Source organism: Somniosus microcephalus, chromosome 8, assembly GCF_052327205.1.
Source record: "Somniosus microcephalus isolate GS21.2 chromosome 8, FLI_Smic_1.0, whole genome shotgun sequence".
In the NCBI taxonomy this organism is placed as follows: Eukaryota; Metazoa; Chordata; class Chondrichthyes; order Squaliformes; family Somniosidae; genus Somniosus; species Somniosus microcephalus.
Genome location: NC_140994.1, coordinates 92,911,299 through 92,931,501, shown reverse-complemented (window position 1 = coordinate 92,931,501; position 20,203 = coordinate 92,911,299). Strand labels below are relative to the sequence as shown.

The window sequence follows — 20,203 nt, the reverse complement described above, 5'->3', positions numbered from 1 at the left end:
AATGGCCTAGAAATTCAGTTGGTTGCGCCAGCCGTTAGCGCCTTAGGAGGAGTAGATGTCGGGCGCCAGGCGGCTAGCGCCCGGGCGCAGCGCGATCTGCGCCTCGCCCCAACTTCACTAGAGATTTAGCGGCGGTGCAAAGTCTTTGCGCGCGCTCAGCTGCGCGCGCAGATCATGACGTAATTTCCTCGTGCAACGCCCTTTGTGCGCCCCCAACCGGAACTTCAGTCGCGCCGCCCCATTGTGCGCCTGGCGCCCCTAGCGACTGTTAGAGTGGAACGGTGCTCAGCCGATGCGGGGGGCGCAAATTAAAGGGCACTCCTCCTGCACTATAAAAGGCTGCCATTTCGCAGCACTCCTTCTTGTGAAACGGATCTTTGGAGAGAGACCAAGGTAGAGAGCTTTCTGCTTTGGCCCAACACTCGGACAGGTACTTGTGGCTTCAGGCCACAGCTTTCCACTAGTCTTTGCCTTCATTGACATCTCATTGTTTGCCAGCATATTATGGGGGCTGCAATGGGTGTCAACGCTGGCTTTCTCAATTACATCCAAAGGGCTCACAGACGCCGTGAGAGAGTGGCAGCCCTGGCTAGACGGAGAGGGGGCAACAGGCGTCGGGAAAGGAGGCCTTACCCACCCAGGGTATACCGCCAGCAGTTCTCCTATCTCAGCATGTCTGACGAGCAGTGTGTTCGGAGGCTGCGATTCAGAAGGGACGTGGTCACAGAGATCTGCCAGCTGCTTGGCGGTGATCTGCAGCCACAGCTGAGGAGCAGGACGTCTCTGTCGGTGGAAGTGAAGGTGACGGTGGCTCTCAACTTCTATGCCACCGGCTCCTTCCAATCCGCTACTGGGGACATTGCCAACATCTCCCAGTTCACCGTGCATTGCTGCATCCGCCAGGTGACCAATGCCCTTTTCAAAAGGAGACGTCAGTTCATCTCCTTCTCCATGGCCCTTGCCAAGCAGTAACAGCGTGCAATGGGCTTTGCAACATTCGCAGGCTTCCCTATGGTGCAGGGCGCCATTGACTGCACGCATGTGGCTTTGCGGGCACCTCTGGAGAATGCCGAGGATTACCGCAACCGGAAGGGCTACCATTCGCTCAACGTCCAGCTGGTGTGTGACCACAGGCAGCTCATCCTAGCTGTCAATGCCTGCTTTCCAGGCAGCAGCCACGATGCCTTCATCCTGCGACAGATTTCTGTGGCAGACATGTTCCAGGCACAGCCTCACCCACGAGGATGGCTTATCGGGGACAAAGGCTATCCTTTGTGTACCTGGCTGATGACCCCGCTCCGTGTGCCCAGCACCCCTGCTGAAGAGGGATACAACGAGAGCCATCAAGCGACCAGGAACATCATCGAACAAACAATCGGCGTCCTGAAGCAACGGTTCCGCTGCCTGGATCGTTCCGGTGGAGCCCTACAGTATTCGCCGGAGCGAGTCTCCCATTTCGTGGTCGTTTGCTGCATGCTGCACAACCTGGCTATCCGCAGGACTCGGGCACTGCCACCAGAGATTGGAGGACCACCTCAGGAGGAGGAGGACCAGCACAGGAGGGAGGCAGAAAGTGCAAGGGCCGCCTGTCGCCGGCTTATTGAACGTTGGTTTTAGGCCCCCTCTCAGGGAATGGCTTGTGCCAATGTCAGCAGATGAATGTAGCCGCTCCACAAGCCCTCAGCCGAGCAGGGCAGCCAGGACTTAACCAAAAAACCATGCACACTGCAATTTAACAACAATAATTTATTGAAAACCTCTGCCCTTCCCACATTACATGCTCATGTGGAGAAGCCCCCTCCAAAAACACAAAACTACCAGTCTCGGCCTTACAAAAAGAAAGAAAGACACCAGTCTCAGCCTTACACAAAAACAACTGCACCAGTCTCGGCCTTACAACAAGCACCAGGCATTTGTGCATACCTCTACTTTTTGCCCTGCGAGGGCGATGCCTTGCGCATCCTTGCCTGGCCCCTGCCCGCCCTGCTGCTGCTCCTCAATGGGAGCCCAGTGGCTGCAGCAAGGCTGGGGGAAGGCTGCTGAGGGGCAGATGGCGAGATGGCAGATGCCCTTGGGGGTCGGCCTGCACCAGCTCTGGCCTTGGAGTGGCCGGCTGCTGACTGCTCCAACTCTGGCTGGGCGGCAGCAGTCTGTCCAGCAGCTCGTGGCAGCTGCAATGGCGGAGTGGCAGTGTCGGCTGCGGGAATGGTGGCAACCTTGCAGATTGCAGGTGCTCGCTGGTCGCCTGAGACATTGGCACTCGCACTGGCCAGCACTGCAGCATGCGCAGCAAACAGCTGAAGAACAGACTGCTGGGCTGCTGCTGCGCGGCGAGTGCCCTGGCGATGCCTGGCTGATCCAGCGAGGGTGGCAGCAGTTAGTGCCCGTGTGGCCCTGGTCTGTGTCCGCATGACACCAGCCAGTGAATGGACGGCACGACTGAGCACTTGGCTAGAAGCCGACTGTGCTGCCGCGAAGTCCTGCAGACTCCTGGCCTGTGCTGCACTGAATTGTTCCAGACTCCTGGCCTGTGCTGCACTGAATTGCTGCACACTCCTTGACAGAGACTCTATGGAGTCAGGCATCCTTGCCACTGCAGCCATGAGCTCAGTGTGCCTGCGCTCAGCCTGGACGGCCATTTCCTCTAGGAGGCGCACCTCCTCTGCGCTGACCGTCGCAGGACTGGAGGCCGCACTCACCCTCTGGGGAGAAGTCCGCCGAGCTTCCCCACCCCTCCCGCGTTGCTGCAGGCCGCTGGGCCCCGGAGCTTCACTCTCCTCCGACCCTTCCCCCCCCCCCCCCCCGGCTCCCCTCCAGGGGAGACGTGTCCCCTACATCGCCATGGGCTGGCGCGGCTGAGGGTGGCACTGATGGGCCGGCTTCCTCTTCCTCCTCCTCGTCTTCCGAAGGGCTGACAGTGGCAGCTTGAGGGCCCGCCTCCTCACCTGGCGATTCACCATCTGAAAGCAGGAAGGCACAAGAGCAGCTTTAGAGTGAGGACAGGGCGGCAGCGAGGGAGGCATGAGTGCTGCCATTCACTGCATTGGTCGGACAGTGGCAAAGGATGCTGATCTGAGGCGCAAGTGGAACGAGAGAGGTCAAAAAGGTGATGCCCTTACCATTGGTGCCCAGAACAGGGTCGGCATCTCCACTGGCGACGGGGCCAATCAGCCGGCCTGCCATAATGCGCTCCACACGCTGGTCGAGGTCGGAGAGCTCTTTGAGGTCAGGGCGGCCTCCCCCGGTCTCCGTTCGGTTGCGCCGATTGTGCGCCACCTTGGCCTGCAAGAGAGAGGACGGCCTCTAAGTACAGTGTGAAGCCCTGATCTTGTCTGCACTGCCTCCCATGGTCGAATAGCTTGTACAGTGTGAAGCCCTGATCTTGTCTGCAATGCCTCCCATGGTCGAATAGCTTGTACAGTGTGTAAAGTGCTGAATGTGCAAGTGATTTGCATGCTAGTCCCATAGCTGCTGGATGAGGACTGGCCATTAGAGCTTTCAGGTCCCTTTGCCCATAAAGTGAGGTGCACATGCAGGGATGAGGAGGACACTGGAAAGGGCACTCACCCTGACAACCCGAGTGAGGTCGTTGAACTTCTTCCGGCATTGCACAGGAGTCCTGGCAACCACGCTGTTGGAAGAGACCCTGTTGGAGACCTCCCTCCAGGCTTTCTGGTAGGCGCTGGGCAGCGGCCTCTTGCCACCGTCTGGGAACAGAACGTGGCGCCTGCGCTCCACTCCGCCAACCAGCAGCCTCAGGTCACCGTCGCTGAAGCGCTGCGCTCTCTCCCTGGCCTTCTCCATTGCCCTGGGCGTTGTGCAGGTGAAGCTGAAGTGGCCAGGCCTAGGTTGAGGGCTGCAGTGTGCAGGGCGTGGCAGGCAAACAAATCGACCCTCCCCCTTTAAGAGCTGACCGGCGCCAGAGTGTCTGCCGTCAATCAGGGCAAGATCAGGGCTTGACACTGTCAGGGCTAATCGACCATGGGTGGCAGTGCGGGCAAGATCAGGGCTTGACACTGTACTTAGCGGCGGTCCTTTCTCTTGCAGGCCAAGCTGGCGCATAACAGAAGACAGCAGCGACAGACCGGGGGAGGCTGTCCTGACCTGAAACAGCTGAGCGACCTCGAGCAGCGAGTGGAGTGGATCATGGCAGGCCGGCTGAGTGGCCCCGTCGCCACTGGAGATGCTGACCCTGTTCTGGGCACCAATGGTAAGGTCATCACCTTTTTGACCTCTCCCTTTCCACTTGCGCTTCACACCAGCATCCTTTGCCACTATCGAACCAATGCAGTGCACAGCAGCACTCATGCCTCCCTCGCTGCTGCCCTGTCCTCACTCTAAAGCAACTCTTGTGCCTCCCTACTTTCAGATGGTGACTCGCCAGGTGAGGAGGCGGCCCCTCAAGCTGGCACTGTGTCCGAGTCAGACATAGAGGAGGAGGAAGAGGAAGCCAGACCATCAGGGACACCCTCAGCCGAGGCAGCTCATGGCCATGATGGTGACACGTCTTCCCTGGAGGGGAGCAGGGGGGAAGGGTCGGAGGATAGTGAAGCTCCGGGGACCAGCGGGCTGCAGCAACGTGGGAGGGGTGGGGAAGCTCGGCGGCCTTCTCCCCGAAGGGCGAGTGCGGCCTCCAGTCCTGCTACGGTGAGCACAGAGGAGGTGCGGCTCCTAGCGGAAATGGGCGCCCAGGCTGAGCACAGGCACACTGAGCTCATGGCTGCAGTGGCAAGGATGCCTGACTCCATAGAGTCACTGGCAAGGAGTGTGCAGGAATTCGGGGCAGCACAAGCCAGGAGTGTGCAACAATTCAGTGCCGCACAGGCCAGGAGTCTGCAGGACATCGCGGCAGCACAGGCTAGGAGTCAGCAGGACTTCGCTGCTTCACAGGCGGCTTCTAGCCAAGTGCTCAGTCGTGCCGTGCATTCACTGGCTGCTGTCATGCAGACACAGACCAGGGCCACACGGGCACTAACTGCTGCCACACTCGCTGGATCGGCCAGGCATCGCCGGGGCACTCGCTGTGCCGCAGCAGCCCAGCAGTCTGTGCCTCAGCAGATTGCTGCGCATGCTGCAGTGCTGGCCCGTGCGCGTGCCAATGTATCAGCCGACCAGGGAGTGCCTGTGATCTGTCAGGTTGGCAGCATTCTTGCAGCCAACACTGTCACTCCTCCATTGCAGCTGCCACCAGCTGTTGGACAGACTGCTGCCGCCCAAGCAGAGTTGGAGCAGTCAGCAGCCGGCCCCTCCAGGCCCAGAGCTGGTCCAGGCCGACCCCCCAAGGGCATCTGCCGTCTCACCATCTGACCCTCAACAGCCTTCCCCCAGCCTTGCTGCAGCCACTGGGGTCCCATTGAGGAGGAGCTGCAGGGCGGGTAGGGGCCAGTCACGGAAGCGATGCAGATCACCCTCGCAGGGGAAAAAGTAGAAGGTGTGGCCAAATGTTTTGTTTCACTTATAAAAGCCGAGACTGGTATATTTGTTTCATATTTAAAGGCCGAGACTGGTGTATTTGTGTTTTTGGGGGGGGTTTCTCTCCATTAGTTTGTCATGTGGGAAGGGCACAGAGGTATCATAGTAAAAAAAATTCTTAAATCGCACTGTCCATGCTTTCTTTTGGAAGTCCTGGTTGCCCTGCTCGGCTGAGGGCTTGTGGAGCGGCTACATTCATCTTCTGCCATTGGCACAAGCCATTCCCTGAGAGGGGGCCTAGAACCGACTTGCAATAAGCTGCCGACGGGCGGCCCTTGCACTTTCTGCCTCCCTCCTGTGCTGGTCCTCCTCCTCCTCCTCCTCCTCTGGTGGTCCTCCAATGTCTGCTGGCAATGGCTGAGTCCTGCGGATAGCCAGGTTGTGCAGCATGCAGCACACAACACGAAATGGGAGACTCGCTCAGGCGAGTACTGTAGGGCTCCCCCGGAACGATCCAGACAGCGGAACCGTTGCTTCAGCACGCCGATTGTTTGCTCAATGATGTTCCTGGTTGCTTGATGGCTGTCATTGTATCGCTCTTCAGCAGGGGTGCTGGGCGCACGGAGCGGGGTCATCAGCCAGGTGCACAAAGGATAGCCTTTGTCCCCGAGAAGCCATCCTTGTGGGTGAGGCTGGGCCTCGAACATGTCTGCCACAGAAGTCTGGCGCAGGATGCGTGGCTGCAGCCTGGAAAGCGGGCATTGACAGCTAGGATGAGCTGCCTGTGGTCACACACCAACTGCACGTTGAGCGAATGGTAGCCCTTCCGGTTGCGGTAATCCTCGGCATTCTCTAGAGGTGCCCGCAAAGCCACATGCGTGCAGTCAATGGCGCCCTGCACCATGGGGAAGCCTGCTAATGCTGCAAAGCCCATTGCACGCTGTTGCTACTTGTCAACGGTCATGGGGAAGGAGATGAACTGACGTCTCCTTCTGAAAAGGGCATTGGTCACCTGGCGGATGCAGCAATGTACCGCAAACTGGGAGATGTTGGAAATGTCCCCAGTAGCGGATTGGAAGGAGCCAGTGGCATAGAAGTTGAGAGCCACCGTCGCCTTCACTGCCACCGACAGAGACGTCCTGCTCCTCAGCTGTGGCTGCAGATCTCCGCGAAGCAGGTGGCAGATCTCAGTGACCACCGCCCTTCTGAATCGCAGCCTCCGAACACACTGCTCCTCAGACATGTTCAGATATGAGAACTGCTGGCGGTATACCCTGGGTGCCTCCTTTGCCGACGCCTGTTGCCCCTTCTCTGTCTGGCCATGACTGGCACTCTCTCATGGCGTCTCTGAGCCCTTTGAATGCAATGGAGAAGCCCAACGTTTCCACCCATTGCAGCCCCCATTATATGTTTCCAATCAATGCTATGACACTGAAGTTAAAGACAAGTGCAAAGCTGTGGCCTGAAGCCACAAGTACCTGTGCGAGTGTTGAGCCAAACCAGAAAGCTCTCTACCTTTGTCTCTCTCCAAAGATCCGTCTCTCACAAAGAAGGAGTGGTGCAAAATGGCTACCATTTATACTGCAGGAGGAGTCCCCTTTAATTAGCGCGCCCCGCAGCGACTGGGAACCGTTCCCCTCTACCAGTCGCTAGGGGTGCCAGGCGCACAATAGGCCGGCACCACTGAATTTCCGGTTTGGGGTGCACAAAGGGCGTTGCACCATGAAATGACGTCAGGATCTGAGCGCGCGCAAAGGTTTTGCGCCGCCGCTAAATCTTAACTGAAGTTCGCAAGAGGCGCAGATCGCATTGCACCCAGGCGCTAGCTGCTTAGCACCCCACTTCTCCTCCTAAGGCGCTAGCGGCTGGCGCAAACAACTGAATTTCTAGGCCTTTAAGTTTATGAATGGGTTTGATAAGGTAGATAGAGAAGATGTATCCACTTGTGGGGTAAATCAAAACTAGGGGCCATAAATATAAAATAGTCACCAATAAATCCAATAGGGAATTCAGGAGAAACTTCTTTACCTAGAGAGTGGTAAGAATGTGGAACTTGCTACCATAAAGAATAGTTCAGGCAAATAGCATAGATGCATTTAAGCGGAAGCTAGATAAGCACGAGGGGAAAAAGGAATAGAAGGATATGTTGATCGGGTTAGATGAAAGGTGGGATCAGGCTCATGTGGACCATAAACACTGGCGTAGACTGGGCTGAAAGAGCCTATAGCACAGAAACAGGCCAATGTAACTGATTCTGCAGGTGACCTTTCTATTTGATGCTAAAGCTGTGGTGACAGCTCTTTTTTTGGTGGGGGGTAATATGTAAAGCTTTGGATGCACAGCAAGACCTTGGTTTGAAATTCTGGAAGGCAGTAAAATCAATATGGCAGTAAGTAGACATTTGAAACTGTTGTTTGTGAAATAAAACTGAACCAAAACGGATTCAAATTGTAAATGAACTGAGCAAAGCTCCGAGCTTTCCTTGCAACCCGACAGGCTAAGGATACTTTGCGTTGTTCTGCACGATAATATTTATAGCATTTTGGGCCCCGCATCCCTCACTCTTGCCAGTTGGCCTGTTAGCCTTTTATGTGCCTGGTTACAGAAGTGCCAGTAGTCCAATGGCAAATTTTTAATAAAGTTGGCCATTTAGGACTGAGATGAGGAGAAATTTCTTCTCCAGGTCACTAACAGTCTTCACCCTCATTCCCCAGTTTTTATTAACGACTCGGGTGACCGAATAGAGAGCCATATATCCAAATTTGCCAATGACACAAAGATAGGTGACATTGTAAGCAGTGTAGATGGAAGCATAAAATTACAAAGAGATATTAATAGATTAAGTGAATGGGCAAAACTGTGGCAAATGGATTTCAATATCTGCAATTGTGAGGTCATCCACTTTGGACCTAAAAAGGATAGATTAGAGTACTTTCTAAATTGTGAAAAGCTGTGAGGTCCAAAGAGACTTGGGGGATCCATGTACATAGATCATTAAAATGTCATGGACGGGTACAAAAAATAATCAAAAAAGCTAATGGAATGTTGGCCTTTATATCTAGAGGAAGAGAATACAAAGGGTTAGAAGTTATGCTACAGCTATACAAAGCCCTGATTAGACCACACCTGGAGCACTGTGTTCAATTCTGGGCACCACACCTTAGGAAGGATATATTGGCCTTGGAGGGAAGGGTTAAATTACAAGGAGAGATTACACAAGCTAGGGTTGTATTCCCTGGAATTTAGAAGGTTAAGGGGTAATTTGATCAAAGTTTTCAACTACAGGAAACTTTGGTTTATCCGGAGGTTGTATGTCCGGAATACTTGATCTAACGGCAAAAATCAGGAGCCGTTTTCTGTAAGTTATTTTAGATCTCGTTCTTTTTTTTCCCCCAGTCAGCCACTGCAAGGTCTGTAGCTATAGCAACAGCTTCAGCTACAGACGCTTGCAGCTGCAGCGGACTCTTTAGAGGCTGTTGCTAAGCAACAGTGTTTGTTGTCACATACGGAGATGAAAACCTCCGTATGCTTCAACATTAACTTTGTATGTCCGGCAGTTTTGATAGATCGGCAACACGCCGGTCCCGTCAGTGCCGGATATCACAAAGTTTCCTGTATTAAGTGGAACTGTAAGGGTAGATAGAGAGAAACTATTTCTGCTGGTTGGGGAATCGTGGACATAGCCTAAAAATTAGACCAGTCCTTTCAGGCGCGAAGTTAGGTAGCACTTCTACAGCAAAGGGTGGTAGAAGTTTGGAACTCTCTTCCTCAAATGGCAGTTGATGCTGGGTCAATTGTTAATTTTAAATCTGAGATTGATCGATTTCTGTTAACCAAAGGTATTAAGGGATATGGGGCAAAGGTTGGCACCCCATCTACCACCTTAAACATTCACTCCCTCCACCACCGGCATAGCGTGGCTGCAGTGTGTACCATTTACAAGATGCACTGCAGCAACTCACCAAGGCTTCTTCGGCAGCACCTCCCAAACCCGCGACCTCTTCCAACTGAAGGACAAGGGCAGCAGGCGCATGGGAACACCACCACCTCCAAGTCCCCCTCCAAGTCGCACACCAGCCAGACTTGGAAATATATCGCTGATCCTTCATCGTCGCTGGGTCAAAATCCTGGAACTCCCTACCTAACAGCACTGTGGGCGTACCTTCACCACACGGACTGCAGCGATTCAAGAAGGTGGCTCACCACCTCCTTCTCAAGGGCAATTAGGGATGGGCAATAAATGCTGGCCTTGCCAGTGACGCCCACATCCCATAAACGAATTTTTAAAAAAGTCACAGTGTAGCCATGATCTCGTTGAAGGGCTAAATGACCTACTCTTGTTCGTACGTTCCAGTTTATTGACGCTCTTCACTCAGGGTTGTGAATCTTTGGCATTCTCTACCCTAGAGGGCTGTGGGTGCTCAGTCGTTGAGTATATTCAAGACTGAGATCAATAGATTTTTGGGGACTAAGGCAATCGAGGGATAGGACGGGAAAGTGGAGTTGAGGTAGAAGGTCAGCCATGATCTATTGAATGGTGGAGCAGGCTTGAGAAGCCGTATGGCCTACTCCTGCTGCTATTTGTTATGATGTGGTTGATTTACTGCTACCTAAATAGAGTTGTAATTCAAACATTAATTTTTTTCCAGGAAGGTGGAGTATTTACATTTGGCGCTGGAGGCTATGGCCAATTGGGGCATAACAGCACAAACCATGAAATAAATCCAAGAAAAGTCTTTGAATTGATGGGATATGTAATTACACAGATTGCTTGTGGAAGGTTGGTATCCTGTTTTTGTTAAGGCAAAATGTATAGAGCTTTCATTTGGTTTTGTTAACATGTTTAACATTTTAATTTGAATTCTGTTTACATGCTGGAACATTACAAGTTTTATGGTACTTACAGATGCTTTTACATTGTATCATTCAGTACAGTAATGCTTAACTTTTTTTGACCTTGCTCCCACACTCTTGTTTCTTGGTCTGTCAGGTTTTTTCCTGTCTGGCCATAAAAACAACAGTTAAAAATGTTCTCAAGCAAGACTAGTTTCTGGTTTTCAGCAGAAAAATGGATGGAATTGCAGATGTGCTGGACAGGCCTTCATTTTCAGTTTTGTGCTGGAATTCCCCAGATGTCTCTCCAAAACCAAGTTTTTCCTACTTGCCATATTTTGTGCCTGCAGTCATGTGTACAGCTAACTTGCAGCTCACAGTTATGATAGAATCATAGCATGTTTGGACCATCGTGCTAGAGCTAGCTCTTCAACTGCAGCCGCTTACTATAATTCATGGTGAAGGTTTTCTGAGTCTGTTTAGCTATTCATTTATAAAATTATTCTGCCTACCTCCCCATTTTAGTTTACTTGAGTATTCTAACTTTCATTTCTTAAATTGTGCTTTGTGCCTATTATGAGGGGATGGAACTACTAGCTGCCGTGAGAATGTTCTTCACCTTCACCGTCTGGGCGGTAATCTAATTGAGGGATTACCTGACCGTTGTAGAACCCTCCTGATACCCATTGTGGGATGAAAATCAGGTAGGTTCTACAAAGGGTGGGCAATCCGCTCAGCCAGATAACTGCCCAGGCAGTGATGGTGAAAATTAACCCCCATATCTCTTGTGGAATTTCACTGTTTAAGGTGCATTACAATATAGTGTGCTTTAGAAATGAACATTTGTGTTTTTTTTTTAAATGTACTTACAATATAAAGTTTAATGCTCAGAAAACTGGTAAAAATCCTGGAGTTCTGCATAACACAAGTGAAATTTGACCGATTCAGTTCTTGTAAATCAGTGGCTCTGATAAGGATCTATAGTTTTACATTGTGTGGTCTGTAAATAAAAAGGAATTGACTTTTTAAAATTTTCTCTTAAAAAAGGCAGCACACGCTAGCATTTGTTATATCATCTGGAAAGATGTATTCATTTGGTCTTGGAGGAAATGGTCAATTAGGAACTGGGTCTACAAGTAACAGAAAAAGCCCCTGCACAGTGAGAGGAGCATGGGTTCCTCATGATGGACCATATTCTCCAGTTCTCAGTAAGTGTCAGTATAGGTACACTTTTATATAAAAGCTTCTTCTAAAGTCTCCTATGTGCAATTCTTGTAAATGTGACTCTTTATTTCTGCCTCAATTTTGAATCGCCCATCCCAGTTCATCTTAATTGTAGTCTGTATTCTCAGTTATTATAATTATGCCCAAATTTATTTTACTTACCTCTGATTCCAATGTAATCGACTTTCAGTTAATATCCACTTTCTCAATAGCTGCAGCAGACCAACTCCAAGCTAGGTGTAAATGTAGAAACGTTTTAAACTTTGAAACTTTTTAAGCAATTTATATATTAATATTTCCACTGCTGGAAAGTATTTCTATCATGTTCACCCAACAGAACTTTTTAGATCCAGTTGTGCTTGTTACGCAGGAATATAGCTCTGTTCAGACATATGATTAAATTGTTTTATCGTTAAAATATTTGTAGAACTTCAGAGTTTGACCAAAAGATTGTAAATGATTTAAATAATGGTAAATCTGTTCTGTGATTTGCTGTGCTCCTGAATAAGCTACTCCCTTCCATTTAGAGGATGTAATTACAATTGACTTAAACCAGATTTTATAGAAAATGTTACATTCTGGTAACTTTATCCACTTTTTTTCATTATTGCAGATGCCGGAAACAATTTTTGTATAAAAAGAATTTTCTCTGGAGGTGACCAAAGTTTTGTACATTATTCAAATCTCCAGGTAAAGCTAAACATTTAATATTGGAAGCATTTCTTAAAATGAAATTCTGTGATCAGCATCCATTTTTGAAGTTCATTACAAGAGTTGTTTTCCTATCCTCTTCTCTGCAGGGAAGCTGAATAAGTTATATTTTGCATAATGGGGTGTAGCCAGCGGCAACTGTGACCAATACGCCCCCACTGCTTTCCCCATTCTCAGCAGTACCTGTCCTTCCATTCCTGTTTCACAGAATTGCAGAATAAATTTTCTATTTCTTAAAATTAATCTGCAGAAAATAATGGGCTGGAAGTGCACATTTTTTCTTCGTACTCCATTATGTGCTAAGCGTGCAGAAGTGGATTGGGGGCAGCCACAGAGGGATATGATATAAAATAAAAATATTAGATAAAAATGTCAGAATATATGACTGCAAAATGAGGACGGAATGAGTCTGTCTGTGTGTGCATACATATATACAAACACATGCACTGTTTCAATTATTCCCCCTTTCCCCACTTCATCTGAAGGTTATACTTGGTCTTGACTCCTCATGTGCAATGCCACAGACAACTAAATTATGGGCCAGAAATTCGGGTCCCAACGCGTGAGTACGGACGGGGTACTCACGCGTGGGCCCGGAGGAATTGCCGGTTTTCAGCATGCACAGCGCATGCGGGGAAAACCGGCATTTCCTGTCCTCTGACCCAAGGGGTTAAGAGGCGGAACGCGTACGGATTGACAGGCAGCGCGTGTGCAATGGAATTCCTGTTTTTTGACAGGTTTGCGCGTGTGTAAGGGCCTCCTTTTTACGAATGTAAAAAGGAGAAGCAAGGACTTCATTCTTGAAGGTAAGTGGTCTTTAACTTAAAATTATTACATTTTTTCCACAGCTTTATTGTTTTTAAGGACTTTACAGTAAGGTAAGTGTAGTTTTAGACCCGATTTATTAAAATTATTGTTTTCCAAAATTTGATTAATTGTTTAAAATAGTTTTTTTAAAGTTATTCATAGTTAATTTAATTATTGGGATGTTTTTTAAAATTTTATTTAAAGTTTAAGTAGTGTTTTGGGGTGCCGTACTTTTCATGAGTTTGACAGTTCTTACTCTCAAACTTATGAATGAAGTTTCCCCTCCCCTGATTGGCTGAACAGTGCTCACCTGATCCCAGCCGGCACATCGCACTAACTACGCCGCTGGGTCAGGTTTGCACAGCGCGCCGACATCAGAACCGGGCCACTGACAGGAAATCCACTGCGGGCCAGGTTTTAGATATCGGCACGCCGGGTAAGTGCACATCAGGGGCTTGCACGCGCGGCAAGCCTCCAACACCAAGTTCTGGGCCAATATATTAATGTTTGCTGATACCAAACTGAGAGAATCATAGAAACATAGAAGATAGGAGCAGGAGTAGGCCATTCGGCCCCTCGAGCCTGCTCCACCATTCAATGCGATCATGGCTGATCATCCAAATTCAGTACCCTGTCCCTGCTTTCTCCCCATATCCCTTGATCCCCTTAGCCTTAAGAAATATATCTAACTCCTCCTTGAATATATTTAATGAATTGGCCTCAACTGTCTTCTGTGGTAGAGAATTCCACAGGTTCACCACTCTCTGGGTGAAGAAATTCCTCCTCATCTATGTCCTAAATGGCTTACCCCTTATCCTTAGACTGTAACCTCTGGTTCTGGACTCCCCTGCTATTGGGAACATCCTTCCTGCATCTAGTCTGTCTAGTCCTGTTAGAATTTTATAAGTTTCAATGAGATCCCCTCTCATTCTTCTAAACTCTAGCGAATATAAGCCTAATCAATCCAATCTCTCTTCATACATCATTCCTGCCATCCCAGGTATCAGTCTGGTGAATCTTCGCTGCACTCCCTCCATGGCAAGAACATCCTTCGTCAGATAAGGTGACCAAAATTGCACACAATACTCAAGGTGTGGTCTCACCAAGGCCCTGTACAACTGCAGCAAGACATCTTGCTATGAAGGCCAGCATACCATTTGCCTTCTTAACCGCCTGCTGCACCTGCATGCGTACCTTCAGCGACTGGTGCACAAGGACACCCAGGTCTCACTGCACTTCCCCTTTTCCCAATCTATTGCCGTTCAGATAATAATCTGCCTTCCTGTTTCTGCCACCAAAGTGGATAACCTCGCATTTATCCACATTATACTGCATCTGCCCAATCGCCCAACCTGTCCAAATGGTACTGGAGTTTCTCGGCATCCTCCTCACAGCACACACGCCCACCCAGCTTTGTGTCGTCTGCAAACTTGGAGATATTACATCTAGTTCCCTCGTCTAGATCATTAATATATATTGTGAATAGCTGGGGTCCTAGCACCGATCCCTGCGGTACCCCACTAGTCACTGCCTGCCACTCGGAAAAAGACCCTTTTATTCCAACTCTTTGCTTCCTGTCTGCCAACCAGTTCTCTATCCAAGTCAGTACCTTACCCCCAATCCCAAGTGCTTTAACTTTGCATGCTAGTCTCTTATGCGGGACCTTATCGAAAGCCTTCTGAAAGTCCACATCCACTGGTTCTCCCTTATCTATTCTACCACTTACATCCTCAAAAAATTCCAGTAGATTAGTCGAGCATGATTTACCTTTTGTAAATCCATGTGGACTTTGTCCGATCCTGTCACTGTTTTCCAAGTGCTCTGCTATTACATCTTTTATAATGGACTCTAGCATTTTCCCCAATACCAATGTCAGGCTTACCGGTCTATAATTCCCCGTTTTTTCTTTACCACCTTTTTTAAATAGTGGGGTTACATTAGCTACCCTCCAATCCATGGGAACTGTTCCAGAGTCTATAGAATTTTAGAAGATGACCAGCAATGCATATACTATTTCTAGGGCCACTTCCTTAAGTACCCTAGGATGTAGATTATCGGGCCCTGGGGATTTATCGGCCTTCAATCCTGTCAATTTCCCTAACACCATTTCCCTACAAATACTGATTTCATTCAGTTCCTCCCTCTCATTAGACCCTATGTTCCACGACATCTCAGAGTTTATTTGTGTCCTCCTTTGTGAAGACAGAAAGTATGTATTTAATTGGTCTGCCATGTCTTTGTTCCCCATTATAAATTCCCCTGATTCTGACTGCAAGGGACCTATGCTTGACTTTACCAATCTTTTTCTCTTCACATATCTATAGAAGCTTTTACAGTCAGTTTTTAGATTCACTGCAAGCTTACTCTCATACTCTTATTTTCCCCCCTCTTATTTAAACCTAAACCCTTTGTCCTCCTTTGCTGAATCCTAAACTGCTCCCAATCCTTAGGTTTGCTGCTTTTTCTGGCCAATTTATATGTCCTCTCCTTGGATCTTATGCTATCCCTAATTTCCCTTGTTAGCCAATGTTGAGTCACCTTTCTTGTATTATTTTCATGCCAAACAGGGATGAACAAATTCTGTAGTTCATCCATGCGATCTTTAAATGTTTGCCATTGCCTATTCACCGTCAACCCTTTAAGTAACATTCCCCAATCCTTCCTAGCCAACTCGTGCCTCATACCATCATAGTTTCCTTTATTTAAATTCAGTACCCAAGTCTCGGAGTCAACTACTTCACTCTCCATCTTAATGAAGAATTCTATCATATTATGATCGCTCCTCCCCAAGGGGCCTCGCACAACAAGATTGCTAATGAATCTCTTCTCATTACATAATACCCAGTCTAAGATGGCCTGATCTCCAGTTGGTTCCTCGACATATTGGTCCAGGAAACCATCCCGTATACACTCTAGGAATTCCTCTTCCACAGTATTGTTACTAATTTGGTTAGCCCAATCTATATGTAGATTAAAGTCACCCATGATGACTGCTGTACCCTTATTGCACGCATCTCTAATTTCCCGTTTAATGCCATCCCCAACCTCAGCATTACTGTTTGGGGGTCTGTATACAACTCCCACTAACATTTTCTGCCCGTTAGTATTTCTCAGCTCTACCCATACAGATTCCACATCATCAGAGCTAATATCCTTCCTTACTATTGTGTTAATCTCTTTAACCAGCAATGCTACCCCACTGCCTTTTCCTTTTTGCCTGTCCTTCCTGAATATTGAATACCCCTGGATGTTGAATTCCCAGCCTTGGTCACCCTGGAGCCATGTCTCCGTAATCCCAATTATATCATATCCGTTTACATCTATTTGCGCAGCTAATTCATCCACCTTATTACGAATGTTCCTCGCATTAAAACACAAAGCCTTCAGGCTTGTTTTTTTAACACTCTTAGACCTTTTAGAATTATTGTTTACTGCGGCCATGTTTGACTTACACCCTTGATTCTCTGACTTCCACTTTTGCTTTTCTCCTTCCTGTCTTTTGCTTCTGTCCTTGCTTCCCTTTCCTCTGTCTCCCTGCACAGGTTCCCAACCCCCTGCCATTTTAGTTTAAACCCTCCCCAACAGCACTAGCAAACACTCCCCCTAGGACATCGGTCCCGGTCCTGCCCAGGTGCAAACCGTCCAGTTTGTACTGGTTCCCACCTCCCCCAGAACCGGTTCCAATGTCCCAGGAATTTAAATCCCTCCCCCTTATACACCATTCTTCTAGCCACATATTCATCTGAAATATCCTTCTATTTCTACTCTGACTAGCACGTGGCACTGGTAGAAATCCTGAGATTACTACCTTTGAGGTCCTATTTTTTAATTTACCTCCTAACTCCCTATATTCAGCTTTTAGGACCTCATCCCGTTTTTTACCTATATGCACCACGACAACTCGCTGTTCACCCTCCCCATCTAGAATGCCCTGCAGCCGCTCTGAGACATCCTTGACCCTTGCACCAGGGAGGCAACATAACAACCTGGAGTCTCGTTTGCGGCCGCAGAAACGCCTGTCTATTCCCCTTACAACTATCACTATAGCTCTCCCGCTCTTTTCTCTTCCCGTCCCGTGCAGCAGAATCACCCAAGGTGCCAGGAAGTTGGTTGCTGCTGCCTTCCCCCGATAAGCCATCCTCCCCAACAATATCCAAAGCGATATATCTGTTTGAGATGGGGATGGACACAGGGGACCCCTGCACTACCTGCCTGCGCCTGCTACTCTGCCTGGCGGTCACCCATTCCCTTCCTGCCTGTGCAGCCTTTACCTGCGGTGTGACCAACTGATTAAACGTGATATCCACGACGTCCTCAGCATCGCGAATGCTCCAGTATGTATCCCTTCGCAGCTCCAGCGCCGCAATGCGGTCTGCCAGTAGCTGCAGCTGGATACCCTTCCCGCACACATGGTCGTCAGGGACACAGGAGTCCCTGATTTCCCACATAGTGCAGGAGGAACATGCTACGGGGCCGAGCTGTGCTGCCATGACTTACCCTTTAATTAATTTAAATTAAATCAATACCACCAATAGCAGACTTCCAGGAAGCATGGAAGAAACTACAAGACGCCATAATAAGCTAAGAAAGTGGTAGATAAGTGGTATTTATATCAAGCAAGATATAACGCAAAGTAAGAGGTCATGAGAACTCTACAAAATGATGGTTATAGTTATGCACCTGGGCCTGGCAGAAATACCATTCACAGGTCCAGGATACGTATGATCACCTGAGAGGGGTGCTGTGAGTACTTACTACTTTTCTGAACCCCAGTATGTGCCTGGGTTACCATGGCCTAAGATTATGGCCACGATTTTCCCGATTGTGTGGGAATTTTTCGGGTTTCCCGAATGTCGGGTTGCGACCCGAAAAAAAAATGGGTCAGCCAGCTGCACGTAATTTTCCCTCAAGTGGCCAATTAAGTTCCAACGTGTGGGCACCCTTGCTAATTGTCCATTTCCAGTCAGAAAGCCCCACAGTATGATGTCATCATTCGTGGTGCTTTTAAAGTGTCCAGCAAGCTTCTCAACCTCTGCAGGCTTCGCAACCAGTCTTGCAGAATGGCAGAGGAGCCTGCACCAGCTGCTGCCAGCGGCAAAGGCTGAGCTGCCGCCAAATTCGACAAGACGTCACTGCAGACATTGGTGGATGGGGTAAGGGCCCACAGGGAGGTCCTCTACCCTCGCTCAGGGAGGAAGAGGCCTCCCAAAGAGTCCAGGGCTGCCTGGATGGAGGTGGCTGCAGAGGTCAACTCTGGGAGTCACCCGTCGGATCTGGATGCAGTGCAGGAAGCGCTTCCATGACCTTCACCGCACAAGGAAAGTAAGTACGAAGTTTCCATCGCCCTCAACCTGATCCCCATTGCCTTTCCCCAACAGCACTCAGCTTCAGCAATCTCTTCCTCCACATCCCACTTCACAGTCACATCCATGCACCCTTACCCATTCCCTATCTCTCTATGCTCACATTCACATAACTATTCCACCATGCAGCCCTTACACTGCCTCTCACTCTGATGCTTGGAACGCAACTGACAACACACAGGGAGGGCCCTTGGTCTTGCAGCCTCACAACAACTTTGTCTCCAAAGTATCTATGCTATGCAATCTCTACACTCACTCCTGCACTCTCACTCAAACTCCACTTGTCTCCCTCATTGCAGGAAAAGAGAGCTCACAATAGACGTGAGCGTGCGAGGACTGGAGGAGGACCACCCTCATTCGCCCACCTGAGCCCCTGGGAGGAAGCTGCGATCGAGATTGCTGGGGCTGACATGCCTGTGGCTGCTGGGGCAGGAGAGACAGGAGCAAGCCCGCAAGCTGGTGACAGAATAGTTCCCCATCTCTCTCATTGACATAGCATGAGTTGTTGATATGATTCTGAAGCCACATCATTTGGACTTATGAGCATCTGCCAAATCCAATGTGCAAGTCGCCTTGGCATCACATCTCTAACTCTTTCCTTTACTCCCCCACAGGACCATCCGGAGCCCCCGTCACCACTGCCAAGGAGGAAGAGGCTTTGCAGCCAAACTCCTCAGAGGAAGCTCCAGCCTCTGAGGGTGCAGCATCAGCAGAAGTAAGCATACCCAGCACCAGCGCAGACACTCACACCTCGGTGGGACCTTCGGGACATCGAGTAGTGTTGTCACCTGGTGTATCACAGCTCACAAGTGAGCATCAGCAGAATGTGGAGACAGGGACAGCAGTGGAGAGTCCTCGTCGGAGGGCGCAGGCCTCTGTCAGCTCAGCTCAGCTGCATGTCGACCCTATGCCTCTGGGTCCATCCACAAGAGAGGAGGTGATGGATCTCCATGCACAGATGCAGGAGTCTCTGGCAGGTTTTGTCTCCAGGGTCGCTGCGAGTGTGGAGCGAATGGAGGAGTCCATGGCGAGCATGAGCAGAGCCTTATTGGAGTCATAGGCGCATGAAAGCATCACCATGGAAAGGTTGGCAACCTCCGTGGTAAGGCTGGCTGCAGCCGAGGAGAGGAGGGCTGCAGCCGAGAGGAGGGCTGCAGCCGAGGAGAGGAGGGCTGCGGCCATGGAGGAGCTTAGTCGCCAGGGTATCAAACATGGCGAGTGCTCTGAATAGAATGGCATCTCTTGAGGAGCGATGGGCATCTATTGAGCACTGAAACCAGACCTTCATGGAAGTCCTTCTGAGTAGGACTGCCATTGCAGATACGGGTTCCCATGGCCCCCCTGATGTGCAGCAAGGTGCTCTCCAGCCACTTGCAGGCGCTGAGGGGGAGCTGACCCATGAGAGGGAGGTTGTTGGCACACCTCAAGGAAGTGGGGGCTCCTCTCCACGCGCTCACACTTCCATGCCACTTCAGAGCCCTCGGTCGGAGCCCCGCCGGAGTCCACACCCCAGTGAGATGGGAGTCTCAAGCCCTGCACAGCCGCAGGAGCAGCAGACTGCTGGTGAGCCCTCACAGGCTCGCCACCCAGAGGACGCCCGCCAAAGGTGTCGAGACAGGCGCAGCAGGAAAGTGAGCAAAGGGCCTCCACATCTGCTGAAGCCACAGGGGTACCACTACGTAGGAGCACGCGTAAGAGAAAAATAAAGCACCGCTAATCACAAGGGTAGTCACTTGGTTGAAAAGTCTTGTAAATAGTTTTAATGCCATCATTCTCCTGTACATAAAAAATCTGGTGGCAACTGCTGCAGTTATGGCGTCTGTCATTTGGCAAATGGGGATATCACATATAGG

General features: G+C 49.7%; 1 protein-coding gene across 1 annotated transcript in view; it reads left to right on the top strand.

Annotated features, from left to right (window-relative positions):
- herc4 (HECT and RLD domain containing E3 ubiquitin protein ligase 4) overlaps positions 1-20,203 on the top strand; it is a 189,553-nt gene that overhangs the window by 42,604 nt on the left and 126,746 nt on the right. The window contains exons 7-9 of the mRNA XM_085996146.1: positions 10,062-10,192; positions 11,293-11,453; positions 12,083-12,159. Of these exons, the coding sequence (XP_085852272.1) occupies positions 10,062-10,192; positions 11,293-11,453; positions 12,083-12,159 (369 nt within the window). The remainder of the gene's footprint in view (positions 1-10,061; positions 10,193-11,292; positions 11,454-12,082; positions 12,160-20,203) is intronic.